Consider the following 11,340-nt stretch of genomic DNA (forward strand, 5'->3'; position numbering starts at 1 on the left):
TTTTAATAGTTTGGTTTTTGTTTTTGTTTTTTTTTTAATGGGGCAGTGAATTACTCTGTTGTATAAATAAATATGCTGAAGAGAAGAGAAAAAAAAAAAGGTTTCCAAGTATCAAAATACGCGATCAAAAGAGTTGTTTTTAAGAGTTTCCAAAAAAGAAATTCTCAACTACCATTTGCTGCGTTAGGTTTATTACAATCCCTGAAAATTACACACGAGAGTCAACCTGAGCTCCTCTTTTGGACAAAAATGTTTATGTTGCTAGCCACCAAATCCCCATCTGTTTAGCCTAGTCCTTGTTTGGCTCTCAGGGCTGTAGCAGCTTTTAAAATCTCTTTTCTCTCTTGCTATGTTTAATAGGTGTTCTAGGTGAAAGGATTTTTCTACTGGCCACACGATCAATTAAGAACAAGAGGACAGATTTTCTCCTTTCCCACTGATATTAATCCTTCCAGGTCAGTGTGGCCTGGCCTTCCCTGACTGAACAACAAATGAAATGCCTAACTAAGACACATAACACAATGACTCACTAAATATAGTAGTTTCTATTCTACCAACGCTCTTAGAAAAAAAAAAAAAAATCAAAGCTAAGACAAATACATTACATTGAAGTATATTCTCAAATGGATTAAATGCAAGCCTAAGGGCTCAGATTGACTGCTGCTAACATCCCCTGTAACTCTGGGGAACCCAGGAATTGGAAGGTACTCGAAACAAGTGACAGAAAAATGCTCCTTAATGTCGTGACTGAGGTCTTTTCATCACACTTGTTCACTGTGTTATGGGGTATCAGAGAAACGACCAGCAAGGTTAGGATGGAAGGGACACATAATCAAAACAGGTCTGTCGGTGTTGGCTGACTCAGCGCCCACTGTTTATATAGTTAGGGACCAGACTTCCTGAAAAATAATGGTAAACACTTCAAAAACCGCAACGAAGAAGGTGAACTCACCTTTAACACTTTTTCTATTAACATCTGCACCCTTTTCAAGTAAATACTGAGCAATCTCTTTGTGTCCTTTGTAGCACGAAATCATCAGGCACGTATGCCCGTGGCGGTTGGACACTTCCAAATCAGCTTTGTGTTCCACGAGGTACTTCACTATTTCCAAATGGCCATCGAAACAGGCCGCTCGCAGAGGAGTGGAGTTGGTCAGAGTTGTGTTGTTGACAGACGCTCCATGATTTAACAAAGACTGCACCACCTTCAGATGTCCTGCTGCAGAGGCGGCCCACAGCGGGGGAGCCCCCTCAATGGTTTCGCCATCAAAGTTGACAGAGCCCCCCACTTCTATGGAGGCGCTGCAGTGCTCTAGGAGGAATTCCACCATGTCAAGGTGCCCGTACCTGGCGGCCATCAGGAGCGGCGTGGCTCCATTTGTTTTTTCAGAGATCAAGGAGGAAACCTCCTCTTTGGATTTGCTTGCCAACAACTTGGTGAGAAGCCGGAGTTTGCCATCCCGAGCTGCGTTAAATACTGCTGTCTTTAGATCCATTTATGTCCGGTGGAGAGGCTGCGCTTTCTTTATCCTTCAAAGCAAAGCTCCAGCTTCACTCTATCGACACAGGCAAGAGTCACAGGAACCAAAGTTCAGTGTTAATCGCTGCACCCCGAACGGATATAAAACCACGAAAAGTATGCTGTCTTACCGCCTCCCGACATCTGACAACCAGAGCACCAAACTAGAAAAGAGAGAGAAGGGGGGAAAAAAAAAAAAGTGGCAGTTTTGAAATTTCCATAGGTAAGGGCAAAAACACTACTTAGGTCTCCTTAATTTCTCCTCCTCCGCGGCGGGAGTCGGCAGGGGGAGGAGGGGAGAGGCATACTCCAGGGACTACTCAAGCCCCCCAGACACCAGACACGGCGGGAGGAACACAAAGGGTGCACACGGGCCCTAAGGGTCCGGGGGGAGGCAGTCTCTCCCCTGCACACGGTCAGCGTAAACACTCCCGGCAACCGGCTTTCTCGCCTCCTAAGCAGCCAAGCTTTGTTCTAGTTTCGGCTTCGCACACGCCCAGAGTGAGTACAACCGAAAAGAGGCAGGAGACGCGGGTTCAGAAACGTTCCTCTGGCTCCCAGCTGCAGGGGAGAGCGGGCCAAGCGCGAGGCTGAAGGCCTCACGGGGGCCAGAGGGGGTTTGGGGACGGAACAGAAAGGTCGGACACCACAGACCCGGCCGGCGCACGCACAGCGGCCGCCCCAAGGCTGCTCTGCGCTTCGCAAGTCCTCGAGCCTCTCAGGAAATCCGGCCGCCGTCCGGCTTAGCCAACTTGGCCCGCCCCACTTGGATGCCCCGGCCGCCCCCAGACCGCGGCCGCCCCTCCGTAAGCTTCCCCGCCGCCGTCTCCAGGCCCGGGCGGCCGCCTCCCCGAGCCCCCGCCACCCCCGCCCGGCCAGCCGCCGAGCCCGCGGCCTCGGCCCGCCGCCGCCTTCCCCTGCCCGCCCGCCCGCCCGCCCGGGCCTCCCCGCCGAGGGCCCCGCCGCCGCCGCTACCTGCCCGGGGGCCGGGCCTCCCCGCCGCCGCCGGCCGCTCACGCTCGGGCCGCCCCCCTTAAATGGAAACCGTTGTCCGCGCCGCCGCCGGGGCCGGCCTGCTCCGCCTGCAGCCGCACAGCTCGTCCATGCCCCGCGCCCCACAGGAATGAATCCGGCCGCGCCGCTCGCCCCGCCCCGCCCCGCCCCGCCGCGCCGCGCCGAGCCGCCTCCCGCCCTCCCCGTCTGCGCGGGCTACAGCAGCTGCAGCGGATGCCGCGGCGGATGGTGTAATGGGCGGCGGGCCGGGGGCCGGACGAGCCGGAGCGAGGCTTCACATCACTGACGCGGCAGCCGCGCCATTGGGCCGGGGGAGGGCGGCGGCCGCCGCGAGCAACCGCGTAGGGGCGGGGCGGGGCGGGGCGGGGCGGGGCGGGGCCGCGAGCCCGGCGGAGGACGCAGCGGCGTGAGGCACGCCGGGGGGCGGGGCGCCACGAGGGGGCGGGGCCACGCCGCGGCTCGGCTCGGCTCGGCTCGGCTCGGCTCGGCGGCCCGGGGGGGGCGGGGGCGGGGGCGGGCGCGGGCGCGGGCGCCGCTCCGCGGCCTCGGGTTCCCCGCGCACGTGTCGGGAGGCTGGTGTGCGGGACCTCCGGGTCCCACGGCCAGAACTTCAGGAGCGCGGTGGCTGTGGTCACTCCCTCGCACCCACCGACGCTCCGGGAGCACCCTCTTCTCTCCTGTTAGTGGAAATACACCGAGCTCTCATGGTTAGATGTCGGAAAAACAGAACAAGAAAAAACACGGGAAATCTCAGTAAAAGATTAGTGTGGGGCGCGCTGCCAGTCATGACTTATGCCTTTTTTTTTTTCTTTTAAAGTAAGGGCTCTAAAAAACTAAAATGTTATGAAGAGTGCTAAAATTTCAGAGCAGTAAGTCAACAAGGTCAAGCTCTTCAACTCTTTGAACAATAAAACCAGAAAATGAAAGAAAGCCAAAAAGCTAATCTGAATGAAGATCACATCATACCGCAGGGAAGGAAACGTACCAAATCTGTGACGTTAAGGCAAGGGATGTATTAAACGAGATTGAGGAAAAGTGTAGGTATGTTTGGGGAAGAACACCCAAGCGAATCATGAGGAGGAAATAGTGTTTGAAAAACTGATCATCAATCTTGTGAATACTTTATTTTGTACCAATTCCTTGGGTACCACTGGGGGAAAGACTATTAGGTTAGACGTTATCAGACCCCGCCTCACAAATGTAATCATTATTTTTAAAGTCAGACATTTCACACACGCCCCAAAATCACAACTTCATGTTTGCTTCTTGACTTATAGTTTTGTCTAGAAGTTTATGTAGGTTTGTAGTTGATGTAATTTTGCATAATTGAAGTCCTAATTTTCTTTTTTTTTAAGATTTTATTTATTCATGAGAGACCCACAGAGAGAGGAGATACACAGGCAGAGGGAGAAGCAGGCTCCCTGCGGGGAGCCTTATGGGGAACACCATCCTAGGACCCCGGGACCCCACCCTGAGCCAAAGGCAGATGCTCAACCACTGAGCCACCCAGGTGACCTTTGAAGTCCTAATTTTCATACAAGTACATACTTTGTTTTGTTTTTCCCTTACTGTCCTCTAAAGATTTATTGTGTCCTTATAGTCTTAATAATCCTCTTTTATTAAGTAGTCAGTATACAGGTTGCATCACAGAACCCCAGAATTGAAGCTCAGGTTACTGGCATTGAGAAGAAAATACAGAAGAACAGAATATAAAGGATCAGAGTAGTCATTTTTAACGATCCATCAACCGAGAGGTTGAGCTGCTTTATCCTTAGTGTGCAGGTCACAGGTCTATACTCCCAAGACACAGATGCCACTGTACAGAGTCCTGACCAAAGCCTAGCCTGAGCTCTTAACAAATTCAGTAAGACGACGTGAAAATTTTTATCAGTGGCCTGCAAACTGAGATGTGCACCCTCGCATTCCCTCCAAGGGATTTTCAAGGGGTAGGTGCCTACTTAAGATCATTTTAAGGCCACTTGTTTCTGAATCTTCAACTTGCATCTATACTATTTCCTGAAACTGATTTGCTGGTTTAAAGAATGCAGTCAGTGTGTCTCCCTGCTTCATTTCCCAGCCATGCCACCATAGCTATATATTTTCCAAATTGCAAGAAGAGAGGGCATAACTCATTCAATGAGATCTTAGAAGGGTGCATTATTCCAGCGTGTAAAAACTCGAGGAAACTTTTGTCAGTTTTTTATCAACTTAAAATATTGGGCTGTATTGAGAAAGTGTATACTTCTAATGGCTCTGTAACAAATTCTTCTGCAAGTCATATGATTTCCAAATAATTGCTTTCAATAAAGGATGACCTGAAGATCACTATATGAGTCTATAAAGTAGGAGTTCAAAGAATTTTAAAGTTCAAAACCTTACAGCCCCATCTACTTATTAACGGTAAAAACATTCTTACAATTTACTAAAATGAAAAATAGAAAAAACACTGATGCTAAACTATATCTCTTTCTTCTAAGAAGTAGTATTTAACAACAAACAAATGCAGTAATTGTAAAAAGTTACTTATGTCTAATACTTTAAAAGCTTTGTAATATATTTTATATTATTTTGAATAATTGATTATTTTTAATATATCTCAATCTAGAAGAAAATATTTCAGCACTTATAGTCTTTCAGACACAGGAAATGTAAAATATTAAATTTATTTATTTATTTTTTAAGATTTTATTTATTTATTCATGAGAGACACAGAGTGAGAGAGAGAGAGGCAGAGACACAGTCTCAGGGAGAAACAGGCCTCACGCAGGGAGCCTGACATGGGAATTGATCCTGGGACTCCAGGATCATGCCCTGAGCCGAAGGCAGGCGCCAAACCGCTGAACCACCCAGGCATCCCCCAAATTTATTTTTTTTTAAGGATTATTTATTTATTCATGAAAGACACAGAAAGAGAGAGGGAGTGGCAGAGACACAGGCTGAGGGAGAAGCAGGGAAGCCAGATGTGGGACTCGATCCTGGGACTCCAGGATCACACCCTGGAATGAAGGCAAACGCTCAACCGCTGAGGCACCCAGGCGTCCATCCCTAAAATATTAAATTTAAATGTATATATCTTTTCATTGCAGAGAAATATAATAGGTGATAGATAAAACACATTCAAACACAGAAATATGTGAAATTAGGATATAATCCTGAGGGGTGAGAATGTGGAATGGAGTTACAGTGTAAAGAGAAAAAATAAGTGGAATATACTGTAGATAAACAAGAGTTTTTTCATATATTTTAAAAATGGTGAATGGTAGGCATAATTGCTATGGTGTTTAGATTTCACTGGATTCATTTAAGAGAGTGACTATTCCATTTTAAAGTGTGAATGTTTACGGCATGAAGGAAATTACATCCTTTGCAAAGACTTAAACTTACGATGAAAATTTTTATTTTTTATTTTTTTAAAGATTTATTTATTTATTCATGAGAGACACAGACTGAGAGAGAGGCAGAGACACAGGCAGAGGGAGAAGCAGGCTCCATGCAGGGAGCCCGATGCAGACTTGATCCCAGATACCCGGATCATGACCCAGGGAAGGCAGGCGCCCAACCGCTGAGCCACCCAGGCATCCCTATGATGACAAATTTTAAATGTTAACCTAAAAAATATGCAAGAGGGTAAATAGTACTTCATGTACTAAGCAAAAATGTTTGAGGACCACTAATTTTAGTCATCAATCCCCTATTGGAATTTGTCTCCATTTCTAAAGATTTTGGCAATGTTTGTTCTTCTAATCCTTTTTTTTCTTAGTCTTTTCTTTTCTTAAAGAACCTCAACTAAAATTCCTGCTGTTTTTTTGTTAAATGATCTTACATTATTTTTCTAAATTCCTGCCTCCTTTCTACCCTCTCTGAATGGGAAGGAGAAGGTTTGTGTTTGGCTGGGTTGGTTTGATAGGGATTCGTTCAGTTCCTAAGGCTTTGGATTCAGGTTGAATCAGCAATTATTGTCTTCCTAGAAGCCTCAGAATGCTCTGGGGGGTATAACAAGACAAACCATGGACTCAAGTCTAAGAAGTCTCTAGATGGTCCAAGTGGGAACTAGCAGACTGGAAAAATGAGGAGGGGCTGGAGAAATGGTACACAAAATGAGGAAGCCATTGCCAGGAGCCAGGGTGGATACTTGGTCTGCTCTGAGGGGAGCCTGGTGTCACTGTATCCATAGCTCTGATTGATCGGCCTTGCTTGAGACCCAAGGCTTTACCAGTACCTGTGAGAGGACCTCCCTGCGAGGCCCCCAAGACACTGGGAGCCCAGATGCACCACTACCCCATGCCTGAAAGGGTGGTAGGGACCAACTGGAGTATCAGAGAGAGGACACTCTTATGATGAGAACAACACACGTTTTCAAGCATATGCATTTTCTTCTTTTCATGTATTGCCTTTGGATAAATTTCCAGGTGTTGGATTACAGAACTTCTTTCTGGTTTCTCATACATATTGTCATTCCACTTTCCCAGAGAGTTAGGTTAGTCTGCTATACTAGCAGCAGAAGGGTATGCTGAATTCACCAAACCATGCGCCCACTGGATATTACATTTTTAAAATTCTCGCTGGAATGTGTAAAATGATGCATCAAATTTTCCCAAATTTGCCTGGCCACCCTTGTGATTTTTTTTTTTTTGTCTACATAAACTCCTGTAATTAGTAGGGTATTCTTTCTACAGTTTTCCTCCTGGGTTTTTTTTAAAAGTTCATTTATTTTTTAGTAACGTCTACACCCAACATGGGCCTCGAACTCATGACCCCAAGATCAAGAGTTACCACTGACTGAGCCAGCCAGGCACCCCTCTTCTAGGGATATTCAAGTATTTACTTCTTGCTGGTCTCTGCTTAAACTAGAAAGCTCAATGAAACAGTCTGCTTGCATGGTTTGGTAATCTTCCTTAACTTGGTCTGATTTGGGTGGAGGAAATGTTTTTGTTTTTAGTAACTAACTGGGCAACAGTTTAATTTAGAAAAGTGGGAAAGGACCCTCCTTTAATGAATACAAAAGTGACACAAATATAGCATGTATACTCCCCATGCCATTTAGAAACGCCTTTTTTGTGTGAGAAACCTATTAACACTGATAATTTGTTTCACCAAGGTCATGTCAACAGTTACCGAATCCGATTGTGTCCTGTATTAAATGTTAAATGAATATATGATCCCTGCTTTCAAAGAATCCATGGTCTGTGGGAGAACTGCAGCTATAAACAGATCAGAGTGAAATATGTATATAAACAACCACAAGGGCCCAAAGAATGGAGCTGCCAAGGCTCCTTTGGTGAGTCTGGGAAGGAGGTGTGGTTCAACTACATCCTAAAGAATGAGTGGGTGTAGGCCTGGCCAAAAGGCAGTGGGAGAAGGGAGGGAGCTGTCAAACAGAGGCAGATGGCTCCTCCCTTCTTCCCCACTTGCTCCTCAGACACAGGGTGGTACCTAGGCAACCTTTTGATTCTGCAAAGCCCCCATCCCCCTCCCTCAAAGTGCATCATAACTCACCATTTCCTATTTCTGCAACTGAACCAGAATTCACATTCTCTCCTTCAGCTGCCCTCTTGGAGGTTTTAGGAGGAGGGCACCCCCCCCACTCCATCCTTGGTGGAAGTAATCTACTTAAAGCAAGAAAACATCTTGGGGATACTTGGCATTTTACAAAGGAAACCTGTGAGCTCCAGAGAATCTTCCAGATTCCCCCTGTGTGTGTTTTGGCCTAGCCTCTCTTTGCTTCCCCGAACAATTCAAAATGAGGGAGCAACTCGGTCACCAACACCTGATCGTTTTCTCTTGGCAGTCTCCCTTGTTGGTATGGTGCCAGCATTTTACTCATCACGTTATCACAAGCTAGAAATCTGGCATCATCGTAAAAGTATCTGGTTCTTTTCTTTGTTATCCTATTTCCTGAAGTTGTCAGGGCCCTGACTCTAGGTCTCTAGGAGCAATAGATGAGAAAGATTCTGAAGCTTCTTGGGAACTGCCTTCCACCCATTGGCAGTCTCCCCTGAGACATTCCAGCCCAGCCCACCCAGTAATGTCCAGCAGTTCCGGCACAGAAGCCTACATTTCTCGAAGACATGAGGATGTGATTGGTCACTCAGAGCAGGAGATCTGTTCTGAGATCTCGAATAGCTTAAAGGAGTCTTCCAGGTGTGGGGAGAAGAAAGAGGCCAGAGTCAGCCCAGATATGAGGACACCGTCACAAGTACAGCCCAGTTGACACATCAAGCGCAGATGGCAATGATCCCAGTGTGTTCATGACCTTTAGACTCAGCCTTGACCTTTGTCCCTGTGCCTGACTGGCTGCCCATGCCTGTGTGGGTGGCCATTAATCAACAAGGAATAGCTGCTATCTCACCAGTAATTCGTTGGCCTCAGCCCCAGTCTTTCTGACGAGTCTAGCAATTATCCAACCTGAACATTTATTCATCTTCTCTTTTTTCTTTTTCCGATTTTGGCATTTTAATTTCTTCTGGATATCTGAATATCTCCTCTTTTGCAAGCTAGACAACAGAATTAAACTCAGGTGTTCTGATCCTCTGGGATCCAGACCGAGTCTGGCTGTCTTCAGCATAATACGAGGTGCTAACAACAGGCTTCAAATCTGTAAATAATAACCACTTATTTACATTTTTTCCCCTTAGGAAACAACAAAAAGTTCGGTCCTAAAGGCATGATATACAGAACATCTTGATTTACAAAGAACAGAATGACCCAAATTATATGCTGGCTAATTTAGGGGCGGACCAAATCAACACTGACTGAGGACTGGTGAAGAGAGAAAGTGTTTACCCTTGGGAAACTCACTCTGAGGTTGAACAAAGTCCTGGCTGCTGTTAATAAGAAAGCACGTAAAAGAATAGTATAGATCACCCACACTGACACTTGATTTTGCAGACGTCTTCCACTACAGTGCAAAGTTAGTGATAAGAGTGGGGGGGGAGATACTTAGATTGTTCTGAAAATAAATTACTGGTGATAGGAAATAAGACCTATTGAATTCTTCCATTTGCCACCAGAACAAACTGACCATGAGGATGCTGTAAAAGAAATGGTGCACTCTAGGGGCACGTGGGTAGCAGGCTGACTCTTAATTTCAGCTCAGGTCATGATCTCAGAGGTCTGGGATAGAGCCCCACACTGGGCTTCCTGCTCTGTGGGGAGCCTGCTTCTGCTTCTCCTTCTCCCTCTGCTCCTCCACCACTGCTCCTGCTTTCTCTCTCTCGCTCACTCTGCTCTCTCTCTCTCAAGTAAATAACCACTATTTTTTAAATCTTTTTAAAAATAAAGAAAAATAGAGCATGTCCCATTAATTAATTTGTAATTGTAAGCTCAGTTGACATCTTGAGGATGGACCCATAAACTCTGGCCATTCTTTTGTTTAACATCAGCAAATCGCAGAATTCCTTAGCCCTTCACCGTGGTTCCTGCTCAATATCTTCCACCTGGGCGCAGTTCCACCTGTGACTCTCCTCCTCAGGGTTGAAGATGGTGCTTGCCATCAAAACCTCGACTAGCGTTGTGGGAATAACCCTAGCCGCCTTTGGGTGCATAGCAGGCAATGCCCAAGTGGTAAAATCCCGGCAGGAACACCAACATGCCAATGATCAGGATGGGAATGGCCGGGCCTGCCTCCTCTTTGCTGATATAGCCCCCCCAGCAGAAGGGAGCCAAAGATAATGACAAAGGTACCAATCAAAAACAGCAGTGTAGCAGGAGCAGTGGCCTTGTATGGGATCTTAGGAGGGCTCTTCTTTTCTTTTTCAAAAAAAGATCCATATAATAAAAAAAAATTTTTTTTTAATTTAAAAAATCTATTTTTTATTTATTCATTTATTTTAATTTAAACTTCAGTTAGTTAACATACCGTGCAATATTGGTTTCTGGAGTAGAATTCAGTGAGCTGCTTACATACAACACCCAGTGCTCATCACAACAGGTGTCTGCCTTAATGCTCATCCCCCATCTAGCCCATCCCCCACCCACCTCCCACCATCAACCCTCAGTTTGTTCTCTATCGTTAAGAGTCTCTTATAGCTTCTTTCCCTCTCTTAGGAGGGTTTTTCTCAAATTGAAGGTCCATGTAGCTATGGTCTGTGCTGGAGAGTCTTGAGTAGTTCACTTTCCTATTGGGGATTCCAGTAGCCAGGTTGGTAGGAGGTAGCATCCTAACACAGTGACACAGCTACAATAGGAGCCCCACACCAGGGCCCTCATGCTGACAGCTCACCCATGGTGGGCAGCAGAAGCGCCGGGGGCCTCACAGTGTGCCTCACCTAACTGCTACCCCACCCCTATCCATCTTATCTCATTTTTATCAATTGTCACACAGTATGATGACCACATCTCTCCAAATCTCCTTATAGCCACATCCAGGCCATTATGAGTGAGCCAAACACAGGACAGATTTCATCCAGGCCTCATAAGATGAAAAATCCGTCTCTACTTGCTGCAGCACAATGGGCCTCTACATCAGTGTTTCATAGAATATGGTGCCCAGGTCTTTTTTTTTTTTTTTTTTTAAGATTTTATTTATTCATGAGAGACACAGAGAGAGAGAAAGGCAGAGACACAGGCAGAGGGTGGTGCCCAGGTCTTAAGAATACGAACCACCAAAAAAAAAAATTTAAATTAAAAATAAAAATAAAAGATTACGAACCACCTACAAAGGTTATTCAAAGTAAAGATTCCTGGAATGCATTCTTGGTAATTCAGATTCACTAGCTTCGATGTGAAACACAAGAGTCTGCATTTTTGACAAATCCATTAGATGATTCTTCTATCCTCTAGATTTGAGACTGTGGTCTCAAATGAGT

The 11,340-nt window shown here is 46.1% G+C and overlaps 1 protein-coding gene, 1 long non-coding RNA gene and 1 pseudogene across 7 annotated transcripts in view; 1 reads left to right on the forward strand and 2 right to left on the reverse strand.

The window, feature by feature from the left end:
* Window positions 1-2,762, reverse strand: part of FEM1C (fem-1 homolog C) — a 25,623-nt gene extending 22,861 nt beyond the window's left edge. Inside the window, exons 1-2 of one of the 2 annotated variants that reach the window (XM_072840600.1) lie at window positions 2,495-2,762; window positions 953-1,556 (exon numbers count right to left, since the gene is read on the reverse strand). In XM_072840600.1, the coding sequence (XP_072696701.1) occupies window positions 953-1,496 (544 nt within the window). In that variant the 5' untranslated portion in view covers window positions 1,497-1,556; window positions 2,495-2,762. Of the gene's footprint in view, window positions 1-952; window positions 1,684-2,494 lie in introns of both variants that reach the window. The other variant, XM_072840599.1, reaches the window with a different exon arrangement.
* On the forward strand, window positions 2,100-9,513 carry LOC140641170 (uncharacterized). 5 transcript variants are annotated; one of them, XR_012037676.1, is made up of 5 exons: window positions 2,100-2,325; window positions 3,351-3,574; window positions 3,889-4,073; window positions 7,632-7,811; window positions 9,169-9,513. It is a non-coding gene; the product is annotated as an uncharacterized lncRNA (long non-coding RNA). The 5 variants fall into 5 exon arrangements; XR_012037677.1 differs by having other exon boundaries at window positions 2,102-2,325; window positions 3,889-4,043; XR_012037674.1 differs by lacking the exon at window positions 3,889-4,073 and having other exon boundaries at window positions 2,114-2,325.
* Window positions 9,514-10,000: 487 nt separating this feature from the next.
* On the reverse strand, window positions 10,001-10,691 carry LOC140642014 (transmembrane protein 230-like; annotated as a pseudogene).
* Between the last annotated feature and the right edge of the window lie 649 nt (window positions 10,692-11,340).

The sequence above is a fragment of the Canis lupus genome, chromosome 10 (genome assembly GCF_048164855.1).
Source record: "Canis lupus baileyi chromosome 10, mCanLup2.hap1, whole genome shotgun sequence".
In the NCBI taxonomy this organism is placed as follows: Eukaryota; Metazoa; Chordata; class Mammalia; order Carnivora; family Canidae; genus Canis; species Canis lupus.